Genomic DNA, 25,616 nt, shown 5'->3' on the forward strand with positions numbered 1-25,616 from the left:
TACTACTCTTGCTCATAAGGCTAAACCAGGGATAGTGAAATTCTATATGAAATCAGAAATGAATTTATTTGAGAGTAGAACACGAAGAGATTTCCCTGTCACATTTATCTTCCTCTTGACCATTTAGTCATTCTACTGCCAAGTACTCTTCTGGACCAAGCTGACAGAGTAGGTTCGAGAAGTGGGAAGAGAGAGAGAGCTAACCTAGACCTGCCCTCCTACTCTTTTTAGCTGGTTAACAGAAGATGTCTTGGAAGGTCATTACAGTCCTCATTTGTTGGCAACCAGCCCAGCTTCCAGGCTCCCCTTTACTTCTAATAAAACTCTGAATTTCCCAGTAGTGTGCTTTGGTCCCACTCCTACTTAGCTCTAGAGGTGAGCCCTTAACTGACTTAAGCCATTTCATCCTTTCTGGCCATAATGACTGTTTTATGATGGACAAGTAACCAAATGTGTTTGCTCTATCAGAGCAAACTCTTTACCAGACAGAAACAAGGATTATGAATTGCCAAGAGTTGTTGGCAGTCATCTTGGAAACACAAGGGAAAAGCCTGAATGAGAGTTAGGCTAACACCAAGGAAGTGGATCCAACACTGTGAAAGGGCATGCACAAACTGTCTTATATCCATACTTAATTCTAGACATAATATTTAAGCCCTGGTAAATAACCCTTGCCTGAAGCTTGATCTCCCCTTGATTGTTCCATTACATGATTCAATAAGTTTCCTTTTATGTGTAAGCTAATTAGAGTCAGGTTTTCTAAAACATTTCTGTTAAGAATGCTCTCTAGTTAAGGCAGTATTTTTCCTGTCAAATGAAATAAATTTGGTCAACTGGTATCCAAGGTAGACACTAAATAGTGGGAAGAAATTGTATAAAGATCCATGTGCATAATAGTCATCATTAATATGCTCAGATTAAGGGAAAAGCTTAGACTCTAGTCTTTGGTCTACGAGAAAAGTTTGGGTAGTTGACATAAATATCCTCTCCTGCACCATCTGAAGGTTGATTGGCAGGGACAGGACTTCTGTAGTTGTTGGTTGCCTAGAAAGACAAACACAAAGGATGTTAATAATTCACTGCATTTCAGCACTTAATAAAGACACTCAAAACATAAATCTCTCCTTAGTTCAACCATGAAATAGGTCAAATTTCTATTACAGTTAATTTCATAAAATATTCTCTTTACTGTATGGAACTTCTGTGAGAAATTACATTCTTGACTGGCAGGGTGGTGAGTGAGATACAACAGAGACCTAGCCTTGATTATCACTTGATATATTGTGATATAAATTACCTGTTTAAATGTAAAACTCCCTCTCCTGATGTTAGGCTATTGCGAAGAGAACCATTATTTGCATTTTTTATATGGAAAGTCTAGTACAGTATTTTCCCATAGTGGATAATCATTAATTTCTGTTGAATGGAAAAATAAATACTTTTAAAGTACACAGTATGCTGGCCTAAAAATAAGCAACTGAACACAATTTAAAAATTACAGGGACTCCCCTGGTGGCACAGTGGTTAAGAATCCACCCGCCAATGGAGGGGAAACAGGTTTGAGCCCTGGTCCGGGAAGATCCCACAAGCCGCGGAGCAACTAAGCCCGTGCGCCACAACTACCGAGCCTGCGCTCTACAGCCTGCGAGCCACAACTACTGAGCCCGCGTGCCACAGCTACTGAAGCCCGCACGCCTAGAGCCCGTGCTCTGCAACAAGAGAAGCCACCACAATGAGAAGCCTGCACACCACAACGCAGAATGGCCCCCGCTCGCCGCAACTAGAGAAAGCCCACAACGAAGAACCAACACAGCCCAAAATACACAATAAAATAAAATAAATAATTTTTTTTAAAATTACAAAAATAAATGGAGATTCACTTTCAAGATGATGTTATACTATCATGAATCTTCTCTACCTTAATTGGGTCACTTTGACCACCTGTATGTATGTGTGTGAGAGAAAATATGTAAGCATAAGTGACAGAGGGGGAGAGAGAGCGGGAGTGGGGCAGAATTGAAGGGAGGAGAAGAGAGGGAGAGAGAGGGGTCTTTTGGTGAGTAGTCTGAAAATTTAGTGTGGTTTCGGTGTTTGCCAGGAGAAAGTAAAAGGAAAATTCAAGTGCTATTGTTTCCTACGTAGTTTGTCTAAAAAAAAACCCTGAAAGAATCAAGTAGGTCTAACTTCACAGACCAGCTTACTGTCTAACTTTCTAATCACCATCCAAATTATCATTATTCTGCAAAAGCCTGGAAGAGTTGAATACCTAGTGAGGAAGTTGCAAAGCACCTTTCCTCCTCTGAAATTCACAGCAATAAATGTGGCTTTGGATTGGCTTGAATGGACAACAGCTAAGGACAGAGAAGGGATCTGGAAATTGTATGTGACAGAACACGGTTTCCTTGCGTGCAGGCACGGCAGGTCAGACAAGGCCAGACTTCTCCAGCCTTCGCACTTGGTGCCCAAAAGCAAACCATGAGATATTTGGAAAAAATTTTTTTTTGTTTTGCAAAAAAGTAACTACCTAACAGAAAGAACAAAGTTAAACTGATAGATTATTAAGAAGTTTGAAGCACACACACTGGATTGTCAGAAACTTTTTAGTACTTGAGGTTTTGGCCATGTAGCATTCAATGGCAAATAATTAAATTGAAGAGATATGGATGTACTTTTAGATAACAGTCAGGGAAACGTTTTATTGTAAAATTTTGTAAACACAATAGTATGTGTTAAAGAGACTATCTGACCTATAGTGGAGACAATAAGCATGAAAATAAGCGTCCCTCTTATCTTCAAACCCAGAAGGAAATTTCTCCTCTGTCAATTAAACATTAGGGGGCAGGGGCACGTAGAATAAGGAGGACAGGGCTTCCCTGGTGGCGCAGTGGTCGAGAGTCTGCCTGCCAATGCAGGGGACACGGGTTCGTGCCCCGGTCCGGGAAGATCCCACATGCCGCGGAGCGGCTGGGCCTGTGAGCCATGGCCGCTGAGCCTGCGTGTCCGGAGCCTGTGTTCCGCAGCGGGAGAGGCCGCAGCAGTGAGAGGCCCGCGTACCGCAAAAAAAAAAAAAAAAAAAAGGAGGACAATGTCAAGTTCACTCGATTCTTGCAGCCCAATAAAAAGGTCTTTAGCTTTATAATCTGAACATCCATTAATTAATAAATTAATCCAAACATCGTAACAATAATGAATATCCTGCATTGCATCTTTCTATGTGCTTGCTATGCTTTCAGTTTAATTTAATTTAATCCTCACAGTAACCTCACGACATAAAAATATTATCATGTCCTGTACTGGGTCAGATATCATCCCCCCTAAATTTTTGTCCTTCCCAGACCTTCATTAATGTGACCTTATTTGGAAATATGGTTGCTGCAGATGTAATTAGTTAAGATGAGGTCATACTGAAGTAAGGTGGGCTCTTAGTCCAATATGACTGGTTCCCTTATAAAAGGAGAAGAGATACACACACACACACACACACACACACACACACACACACGGAAGAACGCCATGTGAAGAGAGAGGAAGAGACTGGAGTGATGTGTCTACAAGCCAAGGAATGCCAACAACCACCAGAAGCCAGGAGAGAAGCACAGAACAGAGTCTCATCCCAAGAGGGAACTGATCCTGAGACCTTGATTTTGGATTCCAACCCTCCAGAACTGTGAGAGACTAGATTTCTGTTGTTTCTAGTCACCCTCTTTGTGGTAATTTTGTTGCTGCAGCCCTAGGAAACTAATACAGATTTTGGTAATGTGCAATGTTGATTATTATTATCTAGTGTAATTGCTCCTTTATTTATGTGAATGTAAAACAAACAGTTTCAAAAGGTATTAATAATAGGAGACTAGTTCAGAAAATAACCATTTCATCAAATAGCTGATACTGGAACAACAGGCAACTGCATTGGTTAGGTTATTGAAAGGAGAATAAAAAAGAAGATTGCTAACTGCAAAATGGACTGACTTTACATTTATGATGCACAAAATGTGGAGGGGGGCAGGGAATGACAATTCTGAGAAAACTTACCCTATTCTGTGTGTCCCAGTACTCTTTAAATAGGCCTCTTTTCTGTCTCCTTCTCCTTCTGGAAAAACACGTACAAGAGAGGTAATAAGAATGACACTCCAGCACCAGCATTATTTCAGATGCTCTATAATACCTCACCTGTGCCCGCAGCCCACATGCCCTTAGTAATTATGTTAAAGCAGCTGTCCACAGCGGTTTTATACATACTCACCCAAAATTCCGTTGTCCTAAATTTTTTCATTTTTCGTACCTGCTCCAATGTGCTCACAGATGGTGAAGGCAACTAAATGGATATGCAGCCATTTCCTTAGTAATTAATCTCAGTGAGTTTACTAAAGAATGGTGCAGAGTGGGTTATTAATGATACATAAATGACTTAGAGATTTCCCACAATTAAAACTTCCTTTTAAATGCCAACAGTGCAACTTCTTGGATGACAATGACAATATAACTAAGCTTTATGGAATCTTCCGGCTGTTTTACTAAACCACCTGTATGGATTATTTTATTCAGATTTCATCAAAAACTCTCTATTTAATGAACTGGGGAACTGATGCACTGTGAGGAAGAGTAATTTTCCCCAAATCCCACGGTGGGTTATCCGTAGAATCGGGATTTGAATTCACAGCCCTCCTTCCTGACTACCAGGCTCACTGCTTCTACAGTCACATTGCTGCAGCTGAAAATGGGCCATCCAAAACCATACTATTCCATAAACTCTCCACAGTTTCAACAAAACTTATAAAAGCCTAACTTCAGGAGGAATCTTTGAAAAGAAAATACAAGAGAAGAGAGTAATGTAATTGAATGCAAAGATGAAATAACTATATCCAAGTGTATGGAAATTGTTGTCATGGGGAGATGGTGACTATTTCTTTTCATCCCCCTACAGAAAAGATTCTTATTGAACCACAGAGGGGACAGGTCAGAAACAAAAGTGTAGAGTTTTGTTTAAAGATGAGGTTATACATCTTTACTCATTAGAGAAATGCAAATCAAAACTACAATGAGATATCATCTCACACCAGTCAGAATGGCCATCATCAAAAAATCTACAAACAATAAATGCTGGAGAGGGTGTGGAAAAAAGGGAACACTCTTGCACTGCTGGTGGGAATGTGAATTGGTACAGCCACTATGGAGAACGGTATGGAGGTTCCTTAAAAAACTACAAATAGAACTACCATATGAGCCAGCAATCCCACTACTGGGCATATACCCTGAGAAAACCATAATTCAAAAAGAGTCATGTACCAAAATGTTCATAGCAGCCCTATTTACAATAGCCCAGAGATGGAAACAACCTAAGTGTCCATCATCGGATGAATGGATAAAGAAGATGTGGCACATATATACATTGGAATATTACTCAGCCATAAAAAGAAACGAAATTGAGCTATTTGTAATGAGGTGGATGGACCTAGAGTCTGTCATACAGAGTGAAGTAAGTCAGAAAAAGAAAGACAAATACTGTATGCTGACACATGTATATGGAATTTAAGAAAAAAAATGTCATGAAGAACATAGGGGTAAGACAGGAATAAAGACACAGACCTACTAGAGAATGGACTTGAGGATATGGGGAGGGGGAAGGGTAAGCTGTGACAAAGCGAAAGAGCGGCATGGACATATATACACTACCAAACGTAAGGTAGATAGCTAGTGGGAAGCAGCCACATAGCACAGGGAGATCATCTCAGTGCTTTGTGACCGCCTGGAGGGGTGGGATAGGGAGGGTGGGAGGGAGACGCAAAAGGGAGGGGATATGGGAACATATGTATATGTATAACTGATTAAATTTGTTGTAAAGCAGAAAAAAAAAAAGATGAGGTTATAATTACTTCACAGAAATTTTGAAAACCTGGCAAGATAGTCTCTCTCCAAGGAAAGGTTGTTCAGATAATCAGTGTTGACTCTGATGGTCTCTTCTAGTTGCTATGAAATCCTCCTACCATGTCAACAGAATCACAGACTATGTGCATTTATTTATTTACTTATTAAGTGGTATTTAAACAAATTATTTACTTACTTTATGTGTAAATTTACTATGTGCAAGTCATATTTCTAAGATCTTTTATATAAATTATTTATTCCTCATAAGAAATCTATGATACAGACACTATTATTATCCTCTTTTCACAAGTGAGGAAACAGACACAGATCTATGACCTTTGATCCTTTGTTAAATTATCCTTCACAAGGTTTGTTATATAATAATATAGAGTTAACTTTCCCAAGTAGGTCCAAATATATATATATATATGTGTGTGTGTTATATATATAAACAAATCTATTTTTTAACATCTTTATTGGATTATAATTGCTTTATAATGGTGTGTTAGTTTCTGCTTTATAACAAAGTGAATCAGCTATATGTATACATATAATCCCCATATCTCCTCCCTCTTGCATCTCCCTCCCCCGCTCCCTATGCCACCCCAACAAATATACTTTTAACATAAGCTTAGCATATACAATGTGATGAGGAAAAGAGAAGATGATATTTTTCTCCAGTTTTATTGAGATACAATTGATACAATACAGCACTGTGTAAGTTTAAGGTGTACAACATAATAATCTGACACATACATGATGAAACAATTTCCACAATAAGTTTGGTGAACATCCACCATCTCATATAGACACAAAAGTAAAGAAATAGAAAAAACATTTTCCTTGTGACGAGAATCCTTAGAATTTGCTCTCTTAACAACAGACATACATAATGTAGAGCCGTGTTAATTATATTTACCACGTCGTAGATTGCATCCCTAGCACTTATTTATCATACAACGAGAACATGAAGTTTAGAGCTGGATGATCTGCGTCTAACTTGTGCTCTGCAATTGACTAGTTATTTGCATCTCTAAAGGTCAGTGCTCTCGCCTGTAGAATAAAGACAATAAACATATTCCCGTTCTGGCTTGCTTGATTCTAAGGAGTTTCCCTGGGATGAGGAATGATCAGTGCTGAAACCGGGAAAGTCCCAGGTAAACCAAGACACCCTATTTGCTGTGAACCTCAAAGCTGACAACAAAGGTAAAAGAAAGTGCCTAACATTTGCTCACTAAATATTAAATTTCTTCCTACAGACTCAGGTGTCTATCTCTAGACTGTATCTCGGCTCCTGTCACGCTTACTGGTGCTATGCCTTCCCCTAGCCATGCTCACTGAATATTGTCACTATTCTGGTCTCTAACTGGAAATGACACCAACTGTGCTCCAAATGCCTCGTGCTCACAGGCTCCCCAGTGCTGGGCGTGAAGGAAGAATTCAGTTTCCTTCAGGCACCCTGTGATGTATTTTGGCTTCTCTCCAGGTCAGCACATCTGAAGCTGAAGCAGCAGGATTATTTTAAACAGTTGCTAAGACAGAGTTCAGAAGGTCATTGTTTAGTCCCTTGGGTCATTTTTCAAGACGTTTCCATTCTAAGTAATGACCACAAATCAATACCAATGACAAGGTAGAAAGAACAAGTGCTTTTTGCTTTGTGGTGTTCGGCCATGGTTATGCATTCAAGTCCACTGATCTTTTTATCACATTTAACCAAGTGGGACAAGATATTCTACAGTTCAATTTAGCTATTCATGTAAAATTGATGCATTTTCATGAAGCTAAATCCTTTCTGTCCAATATCTGTAACCCTCTCGAGGTCTGTCCTGTCACTCACTCTCTCCTAGCCATATTTCCTGAGTTCCCATGTGCTCCTCCTGTCGTATCTGCCCTCGGTGCATTTTTTAATCAACCAAGGTGAAGCAGTAGAGACATCCTCAGTGTCACTAACATCCTGGGTTCCTTACCTCAATTTGCTAATTTCTGACCAGGGAAAGACTGGAGGGCAGCCCACGATGGAGAGAAAGGAACGACGACGGTTTCATGTTTCAATTTAATTAGACAAATGCTTATGGACCATCCATTATTTGGAAAGATTAGTGCTAAATGCTATCAAACACTAAAAAATGAGTAAAACATAACCCCTGCCATTATGAATAGAAGGGAAGACAAGCATGGAAATGATTAAACTACAAAGCGGGCTGCGAGGTGTGGTGGTTACGAAGGGCAACATGATTCTGGATGGTGACATCATGTCTACTTGTAGGGAGGGAGAAGCAGGACAGCCCTCACAGAGGGGACACGCATCCCACACCTTGAATGGTCTGCAGGACCAGATCATTCGAAGGCCAAATATGGGGGAAATCAGCATTTTGGTGGCATAACAAATGGGAAGAGTCAGGCGTGTTCACAGAATAAAAGTTGTAGTTTCAATACAATTTGTCAATATCAGGGGAGTAAGTAAAGTAGAAAATATGAATGAATATTAGATTGGGGTCAGATTAATTGGGCTGGGGTCAGAACAAAGGGCACCTGTGCCACAAGGTTAATGAGCTTAGCATTATTCTGGTGCCAGTGGAAAGACAATAAACAGGTCTTAAACAGGGAGATGACGTGGCCAGTCTAGCTTTTAGAAGAGGAACCAGGAAAATAACAGATGGGTTAAAAAGAAAGAGAGTACCACGGAAGTCAGGCGAGCAGTGAGGAGAGCCTCCAAAGAGGCGGAGTTTGGGGATATGGCGACGAGATGGAGAAACCGATGGGAAACCCTATCAATAAGCACGCAGGACTGTGTGTGTGTGTGTGTGCGCGCGCACGCATGCATTAGTGGTAACATTACTGAGGGAGAAGAGTGGAGATGGCTGTATTCCTTCACTCAACAAACATATAGTAAGTGCCTACAATGTGTCGGACATTCAAAATGTAGACATCAAAAGTTTGGTTCCTTCTTTCCTTAAGAATTTAATACTTTAGTTGGATCACAAGTATAAGGAATGATTCCAACCCAATATGACTACAACTAAGACTGCAACAAATACCTAGACTGGTGAGTTGATGAACATGGGGCAGCTAAGAAGGGAAGAGTTAACCAGGAACATCCTAGAAAATTGCCAAGTGTGCCACAGGCAGTAAAAAGTAGGAAACTTTAGAAGAGGCCAAATGGCCACCTGCTCTCTCTAGGGCAGCCCCTCCCAACTCCTTTCTTCTCAATAATTTGTAATAAAGGCACCTACACTGATTGTTTCAGAGAATATATAACCATTTAAAATCACGTTGTTTGCTTATTAGAATATGCATGCCACTATATCTCAGTCACCACTGTCACAATAAATATTTAATGAATGAATAAATGAAGGCATTATTACTGTTCAACCCTGATCTCCTCTCAGAATCCATCTCTCTCTCTGTCACACACACATACCTCCCCCTCACCTGACAGCTGTTTTCCTTTGCAGGAGGAGAGGAGAGACGGGGTAGCAGACAGAGCAGAGGCTCCAGGCGGCTGGCTTTGTTAATGCAGGGGCGCACTGGCCACTCCTACTAATTCCGAAATGAGTCACTCTAGCCTCCTCCTCCAACTTGAACTCCTTCTCCGCTACGTACAAGAGCAGCGCTCAAAGTACATGGACTCAGTACCTGAGTCATAAGACAGCTTGACCAACTACTGGGTTATTAATAGAGAAACTCCAGCATCAGAATTACTCAGGGAAAACCAGATCCAGGAGGAGCTGCAATACTCACCTCTTACAAGGAATGGCGATGACAGTGGTAATTAGGATAATCAACAGCAACAACAAAGCTGTCCCTGCAGCCATGAAGAGGATGGATTGGTTATTGGTTTTACCTAGAAGGAAGCAAAATTATAGGAGGAATTAGGAATTCAGCTAAAGCCAGAAAAGAAAGGGAAGTGGGAAAATTAGGAAAGGGTATATTAATCATCATAGGGTAACAGTGTAAAACAAAGATTCCAATAAAAAATAGGATGAGATAGGGGAAAAAGACTTTTCTTTCAGTCTCCTAAATATTTCTGACTCCTCACAGATTTTCACTAGTTCCTTGATCTAATGGTGGGTTTGACACCTTAATGAGACCAAGAATAGAAAGCATTCAAGACAGATATCACTTCATTCTAATGAGCTCCTGATCACATACACGAAATCTTTTGTAGAAAAAAAAAAACACATCAAAATAGCATATAAATGAAGATTACTTCTTAGTTCCACTGCATTAAGTACATCCAAGACACAACAGTATGTAACTTTGATGTTTATAAGTGGAATTTTGCTCAAGAAATATTGTCTACTCAATTACGGTTAATGATAAAAAAAATCAGGAAAAGCATGTTACTTTTCCAACTCAGCGATTAACTGGAAAGAGCAATGGTCAGGGAATCTGAAATTCTCATCCTGGTTCTTTCACTGTTTAGCTGTTTGACCTCCAGCAAATTCCTAACCTTCTCTGCCAGCCTTCCTTCAACTGTCAAGTGATGCCAACGCTTCTAATTACATCACAGAGTTGTGATAAGAGGCTAATAAGGCAATATGCAAATATTTGCTCACCTCTGGAGCCAGATCCCATGAGGTCAGAGACCATTTCATCTTTCAAATGTCCTCCTGCCCACAGCACACCTCACCCACTGCCACCCACAGAGCTCCTTACAAGGAGAAGAAACTCGTCAGTATGTGTTGTTGATGGAAACAGGATTGAATTGAAACCGAGGCGCCATCTTTATGGCCATCTCTATATCTTTAGGCAGCAAATTTTCCAGAAAATTTGTAGAAAAGGGGTAGCTATGGCAGAGAACAGCACAGCTTCCCTCTCTCTTGAAATAAAAGCTCGAACACTTGTACCCTGACTCCCAGGCTATCTGGAATCCCACAGCAACCTGTAAACCATACTTTTCACAGCATTCTTCCCAATCCTTCACTCAGATGATTTCTTCCTTCCTGACCCACTATAGCTGAGATTTTTTTCATGATAAGAGCTCAAAGTCTACTCCACTCATTCTTTTGCAAGCTTTACTGCAAAAAAGAAACTAAGTCAAAAAATAAATATTATTTTTATGTTTTGAATTTGTTAACCTGTAAGGTGAATAAAGATAGAAAAAATATATGAACACTTTTAAAGACCTCGTATGTAGTGTCTAAGATAGGGTTTTGTCCAAATACGATGGGGAGAAGGAAAGCGAAATTTATTCAGAACAAAAATACATTGAACAAAAACAACAACAAATATGCTGAACCACCACTGCAAAAGGAACAAGGATATTTTTCCCCCGTCAAATAAGAAATTAATGATTTTAAGCTCTTGGTACATTATTAAAAGCAAACAAAATACCTGAAAGTATTTGCATTATAACACAGGCCTATAAAAGGACCGCAGTTGCTATGCTGACATAATTTGAATATGGCAGATGCTAAGGTTAAATTAAATAGGCATGGTGGAAAAAAAATGAAAGTTATGATCAAAAAATTCATTGACAGTATTTTGGGAAAATTATTTACCTGCTTTTTGAAATACTATTTAGATCTTAATTACAGTAAAAAAAAAAAAAAAGCCAATCTGGGTGGACTACAGAGATCTAAATGTTTAAATGTAAACATGAGAAGAAACTATAAGTGAGTATTATTTAATCTCTGTAATGAGAAACGACTTTCCAATTTATACAGATAAGCAAATACATAGGGGACTGACTGGGTCAAAATGAAAAATATCTGTAGGTCAAAATAATCACAAACAACATGTAAAGGCAAAAAATCAGTATCTTTAACACACTTTGCTATCAAGAAAAACCTATGTTAAGACAATAAGAAAGATAAAAACAACTTATTAACCAAAAGTGCTTAAAGGCAAGTTTGCATGAAAGGAAGAAGGTGGCAAGATGGACTACCTCAGGCTCCATTGGGGGAGAGAAATCTGCTGCAACCTGCCTCTGGGAAGAAATCGCTCTCTGTGCGTCAGACCCTTCCACGAGCTTCTTGCACATTTGATTAATTACTTTTTTCCTAAAGAAATGCTCAGAAATGTGAACAAAGAGTTTTGTGGAACATTTATAACAGCAAAAAGAAAATCCTTATTTCCCAGCAGCACTCTAAAGTAAGACTACACAGCTGAGGGTCTCAAATGTAATTAGAATCACAGGGCAGGGGGGTGGGGGGAGGCTCGTTAAACCACAGATGGCTGAGCTCCCCCCTCAGAATTTCTGACTCAGGAGGTTTGTGTGGGTCCCAGAATTTGCAGCTCCTGTGTGATGCTGGTCTGAGGCCACCTCCTAGAGAATCACAGCTATAGACATTAGGATCATGGGTGTAAAGAATCCCAATGACATGGAAAACTGCTGACTCTAGATAGAAAGTTAAGTAAAATTTCAAAGCCAGAATTCACAGTTGCGCATGCTATGATATCTCAGTCAAGTATAGAACTTAGGAGAAAATGCCTGCCAGGCAGCAACATGCCAAAATTTTAAAGTGATGATCTTCAGGGAATAGAATTAAAAGCAATGGTTTCTTTAAGCTTCTTGCTATCTTTCAGATGTACTAAATGATGTATTGCTTTTAATAATCAGAAAAAATAGTACAAAAATTTAAAGGTCTGCATGCTTAAAGCAGAATACTCTGCCAATTTTTAGTGGTTATATTTAAAGTGCAGGATATAGAGAGTGTCTTTGCAGAAGTGTACTCAGAATCCTTAAGAATTAAGATGGCATTCTTTGCTAAGCTCTCAATTATATGAATTAAGTAGAAACCACTGAATAGTATCTTCATTTGTTTCACACTGCTCACTTATAAAGCCAAAATCTGAACTTCAGATGCATTGCTTAATGTGAAATATGTTGCCTCTTTTTAACCTCTTCTAGCAATGGGTGACCTGCTGGACTCAGATCCATCTTCTTCGCTCATCTTTTAACACATAGTGTTTCAAGGCAGACTGTGTACCTGGCATTAGAGATGAAATGGTGGGCACCGACAAAAAGCATGGAAGTCTGGTAGAGATTCACTTACAATCCAGAGTATCCCAGCCTATAGCCAATCCTACTTGTTACCTCCTTCTCAGCTTCCCACCCCTCTGCTGCGTTATTGTGAACCAGCAGTACTTGGACCAGGCTGGCGTAAGCACCCAACTTGCTGGGTCCTGTGAGGCTAAAACCAAAAAAAAAAAATGGAAAAGCAAATGGGTGTGGGTGCTTTAGGGAGTTAACAGTTCCCAACGTTCACTTTTTCCTAAATTCTGCTAACAGATCTTAGCTTGAGAAACATCAGCCCTCAAGCCCCTCTCCTAAAGAAAGAATTACTGTCTCTTCTAGGCAGCCACTTTTTTGCTGATTTTTTTTTCAACCTTCATCCCAATGCGGTGTTGATTCATAAGAGGACAAAAGTGTCGTGAACCATAAAGCCATTATTTTCCCTCCCATCAAGAAAGATAAATAGGACTCCCCTGGTGGCGCAGTGGTTAAGCATCCACCTGCCAATGCAGGGGACATGGGTTCGAGTCCTGGTCTGGGAAGATCCCACATGCCATGAAGCAACAAAGCCCATGCACAACTACTGAGCCTGTGCTCTAGAGCCCACAAGCCACAACTACTAAGCCCACGTGCCACAACTACTGGAGCCCGTGCGCCTAGAGCCCGTGCTCCACAACAAGAGAAGCCACCGCAATGAGAAGCCCGCACACTACAATGAAGAGTAGCCCCCGCTTGCTGCAACTAGAGAAAGCCTGCGTGCAGCAACGAAGATCAAATGCAGCCAAAAATAAATACATAAAATAAATAAATTTATTTTAAAAAGGAAAGAAAGGTAAATACAGTTAAAACAATTTAAAGCACGTCAGTGAGATATATAAATGAGTAACTTACTCGAGGACTGCAAACCTCCAGGCCACGTTTCTGCCAATGCCAAGTATTTACAGCTGAGTTATAAACCCTTAGAAAGGCTTGGGATATAAATGCTGCCAGGTCCTTGCCTCAGAGCCAGGCGGGTAAGAGCAGGCATTGATGTTTACTATTTACCTTTTATTAGAGTCTGGGGTGGGGTTAGGGACTGGGGAAACCAAGCAACTTAGAACCTAAATATCTGGACCAAAAAAACATGCTGAGAAAAACTCAAGAGATCATGACCCTCTACCCAGCCCTGGGCAGGTCATGGTAGATACCAGTAAAAGTTATTCCTGCTGTCTTACCTCATTAAAAAGAAGAGAAATATTTGATTTCACTCTATGTACAGATGGGATACACACTGTGTATGTTACCACAGGATAGATGTGTGTTAGTTGACAGACTCAGCACTATCAGGTTGATTCCAATTTTTGACTCACTGTACAGTGCAAATATCCAATCTTCGTCCCCCATTAGACACTGATTTGCTGAAAAAATAGATGGAGGAGGGAAGCCTTCGGTTCTAAGTCCTATCTTCTAATTCTTTTCCCTGGAAGACCCCGGCGTAAGATCACTTGATCTTCTGGACACTTTTTTGGCAACTGCAAAATGATGATGCAATCAATCCAAGGGTGGCCATGGGAGTGGCTCTAGATAAAACATGTAGGGGGGCTTTATTTACATATTTACATATTTAAGCACCACATAATGTAAGCTATTAAGAGTGAACTTATGTTTTGTCCACACACATTCAAAATTAGATTTAAACAACTAATTTCTATTCTTTTCACGTTGACATTCCATGTTGCACTAGTCATGTATAACAGAGGATGCTTGTTCCTGTAACTAGATTCACCTTCCTGGGGAAAGGTAGAAGTGGTGTTGATAAACATGTATAAAATGGTTGTAGCTTTGGAGGACCAATGGAAAAAATGGTGGTCTGAAGTCTCTTGAACGTTCCTGTATGCCTGAAATACAGGCATGGTAATATGATTCCAAGTTTTCAAAGGTCAACTTTCTTTGTGCAGACCGATTTTATACTCTTTGTAGTTCAGAAACCTTTCCCTGTTTTATAGCAAGAAGGTCCTAGGGAATAAATTACTTTCAGAGAATTAAAGGGCCATGACATCAACCTCTAATTTTTCTTCTGAGTGAATAGTAACTATTCCTCCTCAAAATGAAAGTATTATTGTATATGTGGAATCTAAAATATGACACAAATGAACTTATCTATGAAACAGAAACAGATTCACAGATATAGAGGAGACTTCTGGTTGCCAAGGGGGAGGGGGGTGGGGGAGGGGTGGGTTGGGAGTTTGGGGTCAGCAGATGCAAACTATTATGTACAGAATTGATAAACAACAAGGTCCTACGGTATAGCACAGGGAACTCTATTCAGTATTCTGTAATAAACCATAATGGAAAGGAATATAAAAAAGTATATATATACATGTATAACTGAATCACTTTGCTGTACAGCAGAAACTAACACAATATTGTAAATCAACTATACTTCAATAAAATTAAAAAACTAAATTATTAGATTTTAACTGAGAAACATAAGGTGCACAGAATCTAAATAATTGTCCTGTAATTACAGAGCAAGCCAATGAGGAAGCGAGTTTCTAATCTTATGTACACGTTTTGCTGCAATGGTTTTGCCTCTCTTGATGGAAAATAGTTTCTCAAGTGACTTAAACACTTTAAAACTTTACGTCAAAAAAAAAAAACAACTTTACGTCAGTTGGGAAACACATAGTCTAAGGTAGGCTGTAAAGTCTACTACTGACTAGGCTGACTGCAGTAGCTACATTTTCTGGTGTCACTATGTGCACTGGCTGTACTCTGGGCCATAGTGCTCTACAGCGACTGAAGGACGGGAAGGGCACCCAAGTCAGCATATGCGGCACAGGGATGGTGAACGTTCTGATTTGGTAATTTGTTGAGAAAATTTTCAAGGCTGACTCCATCATATTAGATGTCTCATCTTTCTACTCAAGTATTCCTTAGTCTTACGTTATATTTCTTAAAATATTTCTCCATTTTCATAAACAGATATTATTTATGAAAGGAGATTGTATTTATGCATCACAAGTCAGAATGTCAAGACCTGCACACTTCCTGCTCACTTCTGTGGTGAATTAGTGTGCAGAAAAGAATTAATGTAGCAGCCCAAAGACTGCTGGCCTTCGAAAGGCCTGCTTACAAGGTTGGCCCTTGGCTAGTGTGTGGGAACTTGGAATTGGGGAGTGTTCTCACCATTTCTTAACTGTTAGGGTGGTTTATTGAGTCTAAACTGTTGACACAAACAATGTGGTTTATGCTAAACACCTGCTTCCCTTCTGGGAATTAGTCCTTCTGACTTTGCCCCACGCATCTTTTCCCTTTGCTGATTTTGCTTTGTATCCTTTTGCCGTAATAAATCAAAGCCATATCTTTGGAATGTAATCATCAAAGAAGGGAGAGCCCATATATTCCAATTCTGTGGGAAGGTAGAAGCCTAACTTCCAAGGGCACCTTGCTCCGAGGTACAAAACTACCTCCTGGTGTAAAGATGTAAGAAGCTCATTTTTCCTTTGGATAAAGCCAATTAGCTAACATAGATGATCATACCAGGTGAATTTAGGATGAGCTGTTTGTGACAAATGATGGCTATCAAGTCCTCCTACTTGAGGACTAGTTACTGTTTACCTTGAGAACATGCATATAATGGGTTGTATCTGCCAGGCTTTACAAAAGGTTAAGATTTCCTTCTGTCTTTGCAGTCTCTTAGTGGACTGCCTATGATGCGTATCACAATTCTAGTTTCATGCTTATTCAACAGTAAAATTGTTTTCTTTCCCTTCTTCCTTGGTGGAGCAGTTTTCTGGGTAGGGAGGAGATTTTGTTTCCAATTCTAATTCCCCAAAACATTGTTGTTATTACTGTTGTTTAACCAAGTGTAACTCTACATTACTGTGTCACTATCATGCTTATCCATGAGGATATAATAGGAAATTTTTCAAATGCTCCACTAAAATCAAGATGAACATTTTACCCATGCAATAAAACATAAGTAGGCATAACATACCATTTAAATTATTTATTTATTTAGTTGTTCAAGATAAAGGTCCATACATGTGAGAGAATATAACTCTTCAGAATATTTAATATAGAAAATAGGCTTCTGTTTTTTCGTGGGAGATTGTGAAGGCTAAGTCCTTGCTGTCCTTACTCTGATGGCTAATAACTGCAGCTCTGGGTCCAATGGTCATTAGTCAACCTCGAGAACTGGAGAGAGAGCAGGATTCAAGAGGAAAGAGGAGGGACTTAAGGCGGAAGGAGGCCGTGTTCGGGAACTCTGAGCTGGTTCCAGGGCAGTCGCTCAAGGGAGCAAGCTTGCCCACAGGGAGGTTCTGCTGGGCGGGTCTGGTGAAGACCTTGGGGGCAGGTGTTCGCAAAGCCAGTGAGTCACGTGAGAGCTGAGCTCTCACCAGTTCTCTCCAGCAAGGCCCTTAATTCGCCTTTGCCTGGAGGCTACTCCTAAAGCTGCCCTAGCCTGTTCCTGGTGTGGACGTGCCTTCATCAGCAACCCGCACTCCCCTCCAGACCCTAACACCTACTACCTGGTTTTGCTTGTCCCTCATGTGACTGTGTGAACACCCTCCCTCAGGTGACTTCAGGATACCTGCAAACCCCAGAAAAGGGGACGAGTCAGTGGGGAACCCACAGACACAGCACCTGGGGCGACCTGAGCAGGTGGAGCTGGAAGAAACTAGCGGGCGATCAAACTCCCGCTCCTTTGCCTACAGATACTCTATGTGCTGGTCCGGTAGGTAACCCATTGCACCTACGAACCTCCTAAAAGAATGGACGCAAGGCTGTGGAACTCCACAGTAGCCAGCTTCCCTTGTGATGCTGCTCTTGATGGCAGTAATGATTTTTTCCTTCCACTTGGAGAAGCAAGATAGTGCCACAGTTAAGAAAAAAGAACCCTGAAGCCCGTCTGCATGGCTTTGAATCCCAGCCCCTCTCCCTACTAGCCGTGAAGTCTTGGATAAGGCTTCATGCCTCACTTAACCTCTCCATGCCTCACTTTCCTCATCCATAAAATGTAGATAATAATAGAGCTGTAGTGACAACTAAATGAGTAATTGCCAGTAGATTCTTAGAGTGACTGGCACAAACATAAGCATAATGTGTGAGTTTGTCATATAGTGGCCAAGACAAAGCCCTGTGACATTTAGTTCTTATAACTGCTATTTATAACTTTTCCCTTGGGTCCTTAGAAAACTTTAGACTTCAAACTATATGGCATTTATAAAGGCCTATATATAAATGTGCTATAAATGTCATCCAGATATTTTCAGAATATGAAACAGACAGCAAGCTTTGGGCTGAGTATGTACCTCCACATATTCTATCCAACTTAAGACATTTTAATTAAAAAACTGTTTACTAAATGCTCTACAAAACATGTGAAAGCTAATGCCTGGCTAAAGGAATAAGTGCTCTGGTAATAATTGCAAAATCTGCAGCTTTATGCTCTAGAGTTTAATTATCCATCTGATCTCTCCATTTTTAAAATAGCCAGTGATTAAAAAAAAGGAATTGCATGATTGGATTTCAAAGCTGATATCTTTACTTATTAGACCAGGAAGAGAAGACAGTAGCCAGCATAAAAGCAAAACAACCTGTTTTGATTAAAGTATTTGGGGTTTGTGTGTTTCTTGTGAGTGTAAAGTTGCCCACACAAGCACATGTATTTATTGAATGTTTACCATATGGCAGATTGTTCCACCTAACAATATTCACAGTTATCTTAATTCACAACATTTCTGTATATACACATACAAATTAAAAGAGTGAAGAATTTATCTCAGTGCTCTATATAAAACATGAAAAAATCAGAATAATGGTTATACTTTGCAAGCCTGTATTTTTTTATATTTGTAAACTCACCTCTTATGTGGCCCCAGTTTGGGGGTCATTTGCACATCCATCATGCCCTTGAGCTTCTTTGATTTGAAGCCACAGAAAATATCCCATCCTTTGTTAACGTAGTTTCTCATCTCAATATTTACTCTTTACTTGCCCGTGTCCATCACTGTGTTGATAAGGATTTTTCATTTCACTCACTAGTCACCTTAGCTAAAGCCATTTCTCACTCCTCCACCAGTGCAGTGGAGAGCTTTAAACAGTTCAACCTTACATCCGTGAAAGGAAGAATCTCTTCCTGTGGGTTAATTAAATAAAACACTACTCTTATACTTCAAAGATTATGAACATCATAGTTATTTTTGAGTTTTAGGCAAAGTGAAATGCATCAAATTAACTCTGGAAATGAAGTTTAGAGTGACCAATGAGAGTTACAAAATATTTCTTTTATTAAATTATCCAAGCATACTCCTCTGTAAAATAAATAACTCTTAAAAACCCCTGAATCGTTTCAGTGTAAATAACTTTAAGATAAAAATGGGGATTCAAAGATGTATCTCTACAAATGACAGATCTGTGTTTATTCTTCATTTCTTGTTCTTTTAAATAACATAGCCCTCTGCAAACCTACTAGGTCACCTTTGAATATTTGTCAAGGGTCAGGTCAGTACATGTTTGAAATACCTCAGTTGAAGTTGGAAGTAGTTGTCTGACTAACTGAATTGCAATACTTAAAACTAGAATTGCTATTAAGAATGAAATGCCATTAATCTTATATGAAGAACTAATTTTTTTTAAATTTTAAGTAATTTTCTACTTGCCTTTGGGGAAAACTTCACACAGTCATCTACGTTCAGTTTCTAATAAGGCTCTAAGAGACAATTACAAGCTGTTAACAATTCCCAGATGCTTTAAAATAAAAAAAGCACACACACGACAAAGGAGTCCAAATGGCTATTTTGCCTTGGGAGTCATTAGGCAGGTCTCTCACACAAGTGTGGTCAGGGATTTTAAGTGGGAAGAAAATCAGTGCATTTTTCTGAATTTGAATTCCTACCTGTACTCTAAGTTCCTACGGAGAGGAAAGTGTCATGAAAATTACTTGAAATTCAGGCTGAGGATAAGGATCCACTTAAAGAAAAGCAGTTCCTAGGATTAGCTGCTTTCTAATACCACCAACTTACTTTGTTTACAGTAGTGATAACAATACACATTCATCAATGTTCCTTATGTAAGAGCACCATCAAATCCACTTAACATTAGATTTTCAACATTTCCTTCTCTCTGTTAATAACTTGTCAATCCAATACCTTGTTTATCTACACAAATATGGTACGTATAAACAATGACTGCAGGCAAACATTCCAGGATTGTGTGCCTTAGGAAAGATGAATAAATCAACATGTGGGCTCACAAAACAAACTGAATGACTGACTGGTTGCTTTTTTTTTTTAATTAGATGTCTCATAAAAGAACTGATGTGGGCAGAGGCAACTGTAAAGCTACAACGACATAATAGGCCCTGATTGAGTAATCAACTCACTTGTGATGCTGGAAACAGTATGTTTCATCTGGATACCCAGTTATCATCCAGAATTTTAATAACATAACTAAATTGGGCTAAAAATTGTACTTGATCTGTATTGGTAGAGGCTATTTGAGCCTCCAGGCAATGACACCAGTGCTCTGGGATTCTGGCCCTATGGTTCTATCATATAAATTAATTGTCATGGACATTATTTTCTATGTAGGAAGAGATGATAAAAGGCTGAGGTTCATCACACCGGGTCACGGAAATGGACGTATCTGGCAGCCCAGCGCATACCAGCTCAGAAAACTGCCATGCCTACAATAGTTGCATCTATTATAAATTCAGAGGAGTGGGACAGAAGGTTCTGGATTAATAAATCCCTAAAAAGATACATTTTGTCTACAACTTCAAACTGTTTAGGAATCCAAATCACCTGGGAGAAAAATGTGTGAATTTTAGCAGAAACTAAGGCCAAAGAAAGAAATGAAGTTTATTTCTCCTCTGTAATATTCTCATGGTCTCACTCAGGAGCACAGAGTCCAGAGGCAGTAATCTCCACCAAGCCATCACAGGCAAGATTTAGAACCTATAGCATCTATTCCTCTACGCTACCCCTTGGTCGACCCCATACCTCACGGAAGAAAGATATGGGAAGATTCTCTTGGCTGTGGCCCCATGACTTCCTAGTGAAAACTTCTTCAATCTCTATTTATAATTTCCATCCTCCACGTCTACTGACTAGCCATTATACACCATTTATATAGAATATGCAAAACAAGAGAACTAAAGAAAGGAAATCACCTTTTTGAAAGATATATATGTGAACAAAGTTCATGAAAATTTTCTCCCCAAACATTGCAGTGGATCTTCTGAGAGTTCAGGTTTCTTTGATCAGCAATCACTAAGCCTCAAATGTTGTGTTGATGAAGAAAATCTAGAAATAATCCAGCTAGAAAACTGGGAAATAAAATGGACACAGTCCCTACTAGAACATACAGAAATATTAACATTCACAGAATCGGTCAAGAACACTTATTAAGCACGTTCTGGAAAGATACATTGACAGCTCTAAGCAGAGATGTCATAATCCTTAATCTCAAGTAATTTCTAATATAAGAGTCGGGACCATTGCAAATAGACGCAGTTATTAAATGACTCAAGGGTATCAGTTTCCTAGTTATAAAAGTTTGAGAAATTCAAGATGCTTGATGGTTCAATGTCAGGGAAGCAGTTTGAGCTAATGTGAAAAGATCGTGAAGATGGTAAGATCAGACTGAAACCCTAAAGGAAAGGAGGTAACTGCGGTGAAAATTAGTAAATTGGTTGGGAATAGGAGAAAGTAGGAACGTGGCACTGGTGACAAGCACAAGCTGACGTTCCAATCTGACCAACGACACCTACCCCTTCTCCAGGCCACCTGTGTGCCCCGCCAAGTGGGTAGGGGACCTGTGGCCCATCACCAAGCCTGTGCATCAGCTTGGGTCTTCATCAGTGTGGAGGAAGGGGCACCTTTTTTCTAATTTATCTGCCATTTGTAATTTGTCTACCTGAAGTGGGCTCCTTTTTTGTGTCCCAAAGACCCAGTATGTGACAGTGGTAGCCTAGTTTGAGAGCTCAGTCATTCGTGTACTGATTATTGCAACTGACTCTTAGCTAATTTCCTCTGCCTCAAATTTCTCTTTTTCTACGATTTGACTTACACTTCCTTAAATACTACTTTGTGCCATCTTTGATCAAGAATTGATAGTGGCTTTCATTGCTCTTACATGAGATCTAGTATTTCACCAAGTTATCACTTAATTGAGCCTACCTCCTTCTATATTAACCCATAACTCAGAACCTCTGTACCAACCTAGTCATTTGAGTGTAATCACCCACGCACAACTCCCCCGCCCCACCCCGTGCATACTGTGTACATCCCCGGACTCTGTTTTGTCTCTTTGTTCTGCTCTGATCATCAAAGCTTTATATAAACTTGATGGTTCAGATGAGTGGCCTCGTTGGTGGAAGATGATTGGGGAAAGACATGAGTAACTATACTTCTTAATATAGTTAAAAACTAGTCTTTTCCAGAAACTTTCTGAGGGTCTGATTTCATTTCTCTGATCCTCATTATTTTTATAATTAATAAGCTCAGTTGAAACAATTGTAGTTTGCACATCATTAAATTAACATTAAAAGACTTCACAAATTATTTTGGTAGAACTTAAAATACTTTTCTCATAACTAATGAAAATCCAGAGGATATTAAGGGCCAAAAGTAATTTTGGTCACTGTCAGTATGCATGCATTTTTCCCCTGTTCCTGGCCCCTGTGGTCTAGACAAGCTTCAAATTCAGAAAACTCAGTCTGGAAGCATTTTACACTACTTCCCAGGTCTTGAGTGCAAACAGGGGGAGTCAAGTATTTCTTTTCATTCAGCAAAAAAAGTCAATTTGGGTTCAACTCATGCTTCTGCCACTTTCTCCCTCTGTTCAAAGTAAGTCAAGGCCTGGATATACGATGTATTGGTTGACATCGTATCATCTTTTCAGTGGCCTCTCAGTACCTGGTACTTGTCTGAAGATGAACACAGGCAGGCAAAATCAGGGGAAGAACGTGTGTGTGCGTGTGTGTGTGTGTGTGCGTGTGTGTGCATATTTTTGCTTTCCATCTGATTTTTTATCTTCAATCTTTACTTATAATTATTTTTAAAAGCAATTAGGGCTTCCCTGGTGGCGCAGTGGTTGAGAGTCTGCCTGCCAATGCAGGAGACGCGGGTTCGTGCCCCGGTCCAGGAAGATCCCACATGCCGTGGAGCGGCTGGGCCTGTGAGCCGTGGCCGCTGATCCTGCGCGTCCGGAGCCTGTGCTCCGCGACGGGAGAGGCCACAGCAGTGAGAGGCCCGCGGACCGCAAAAAACAAAACAAAAAACAAAACAAAAAAACAACAACAACAAAAAGGAATTAAACCAAAACATACAGTAAACAGGTATCATCTTCTATCAAATATAACTTTTTACTAATGGGCCGAGTTGATATTCTTTCAACCTGTCAGTTGAATGTCAAAAAGCCATTTTTCAAGAATTCAAAACACTTCAACACTAACAATGCTGACCATTACACTGTCACCTTCATTTTCGACACTGTTTATAGCTTATGTACAAAGAAAAGAAACAGCTGTGCAAGGAACTTAGCCATGTTTGGGTAACTGAAAGACATTTTTATTAATTAGTAAGAGTTAAATAATTATACCTCCAAGAATCCATTTTCTCTATGATTTAAGGTGTTTTTAATAAGTTTTTCAACATATAATGGACAAGATTTTATTTCAGAAGTGTTTGAAAATGGTTCTTTATGACATTTTCTGAATAGAACTTTTTCTTGCCTTGGTCTCTGAGAGAAGATTAGCGACTACCTTTATTCTTTCTTTTTTTCTGTCCAGGTTTTAAGAACACTTCTATAATGCAAGAGTATTTTTTTTAAGGTGAGAAATATTTTCTCAATGTCTCTGAAGGAATGGAGTCAACATGAAGAACCTCAATATTTCTCCCCCAAATATTCCATCAACCATCTTTTTCATCAAGTTCTAAGCTCCCTCTGTCATTAAGAGGAGTAGAGAAAGCTTTGATGCTGTGCAAGGTGACTGTGTACAAAAGCTGCTGACCTCTGGCAAAGGGCCTCCTTAGCACACACAGCTGCTACAGTGGCAGCAGTGGAGGCTGCTCTACATACAAAACCTCCTCTTCTTCCTTCCTGATGCAGGAGGGAATCTCAGCCTGCACTATAAGCAGAGTCTATGAACGGGCAGTCACATCCTAGGAAGCCTTGGCTCTAAAAGTCTACACACAGGCCAAGGCACATGAGTTGGCTAGAAGCATATGGAAGAAAGGCAGAAAGAAAGACGGATGGATGGGCAGATGCATGGGAGGATGGGAGGAAGGAAGAGGGAGGGAAGAAGAGGGTGAGAATAAAGTGAAATGAAATTTCTGTCATCAGTAAATAGAAATTATTTTCTCTGACAGGTCCCTCTGCAGTGAGAAAACTTGCCTGGAAGCAGAGCTGGCAGTCTGAGACAGACTTCCTCCCACTCAACTGGAATGCGGGTCTACACAGGCCTCTCTGTATCTGCCCATCAGTCGGTGAAATACCGCTTTTCCTTACACTCACACAGGTTTTGTGGAGCCTGAAGCTTACACAATTTAGGGCTTCATCATGACACAGGAGACAAATAACTAATACAAAATAAGTACCAGGCCTTGGAAGGAGCCAGCTCAGGTGAGAGGCCCTGAAGGTCAATTTCAAAGCTTCAAGGCCAGTCTATTCCTGCTCCCAGCTCTGAAAAAAACTGAGGGAACCAAAGCTCTGATCTGGCAAAGTAGCAACCACATTATTAAACATTTATTACACTTTACTCAACACTGACTCAGCAAATACCAATCTAACACCTTATTATTGCTGAGGATACACGAGGATTATAAAACCTAGTTACCACCATCAAAAAGTTTTAAAGTAATTGGAAAATTAAAAATTATACAGCTGAAAAAAAAAGAAATTATACAGCTGAAACTTATAGGCTGTTGATACCATGTATTTTTCAGACTGACTGAATCTTTTTTTTTAATTTTAGGAAAGTGGCAGATCAAAAAAATGGGAAACATTAAATCTGTTAAATCTGTGATTGATGGATTAGCAAGATAAACACTAACATGCGATAACTGACAAGTTACCAAATTCAATCATTAAAGATATTTTGAATAATAAAGTAATGAAAAAGACAAAAGAAACCAATCCACAGTGGCTGGCTTTTTCCATTTTTGACACATTAAGGCATCTGTCACCCACTCACCATCGGTTACGATCAGTCTCATCACGAAGGTTTCAGTTTCTCCTGTGCTGGCTTTGAAGCCACAGCGGTAGAGTCCTGAGTCAGAGGCCATAATGTGGGGCATGGTGATGAAGGCCCTCCTCATTCCCTGGGTGCAGTTGCTCAGTATCTGTCTTGGGTACTTTGAAGTGTAACTTCTTGCTTGGGACAAGTTGCAGTTAGTTAAGAGGTCAATCTGATGGGGCTGGATCTTTTCCCATGTAACTTCTTCTAACAGCCATTTCATTTGAGGCTGGCAGGTGAGTGTGACATTTTTTCCAGGTTCTGAGACTGTCTGGCTATTTGATGGCACAGCTGTCTCAAAACCGTCTGAAAAGAAGAAGCAAATGATTATACTTCGGTCCTCGAACTCTTGGATGCTAAGGCGGAAGCACCCAGAAAGTTCTGGGCGCTGATTGGTGATGGAGAGGAGACCTTCAAGATGGAGAAAGAGTAAGATGCGGAGATCACCTTCCTCCCCACAAATACATCACAAATTCATCTACACGTGGAACAACTCCTACAGAACACCTACTGGACGCTGGCAGAAGACCTCAGACCCCCCAAAAGGCAAGAGACTCCCAAAGT

The 25,616-nt window shown here is 39.9% G+C and overlaps 1 protein-coding gene across 1 annotated transcript in view; it reads right to left on the reverse strand.

Annotated features, from left to right (window-relative positions):
• Positions 1-930: 930 nt before the first annotated feature.
• CD226 (CD226 molecule) overlaps positions 931-25,616 on the reverse strand; it is an 81,572-nt gene continuing 56,886 nt past the window's right edge. Inside the window, exons 3-6 of the mRNA XM_060119596.1 lie at positions 25,011-25,358; positions 9,607-9,709; positions 4,033-4,090; positions 931-1,044 (exon numbers count right to left, since the gene is read on the reverse strand). Of these exons, the coding sequence (XP_059975579.1) occupies positions 931-1,044; positions 4,033-4,090; positions 9,607-9,709; positions 25,011-25,358 (623 nt within the window). The remainder of the gene's footprint in view (positions 1,045-4,032; positions 4,091-9,606; positions 9,710-25,010; positions 25,359-25,616) is intronic.

Source organism: Mesoplodon densirostris, chromosome 15, assembly GCF_025265405.1.
Source record: "Mesoplodon densirostris isolate mMesDen1 chromosome 15, mMesDen1 primary haplotype, whole genome shotgun sequence".
NCBI lineage: Eukaryota > Metazoa > Chordata > Mammalia > Artiodactyla > Ziphiidae > Mesoplodon > Mesoplodon densirostris.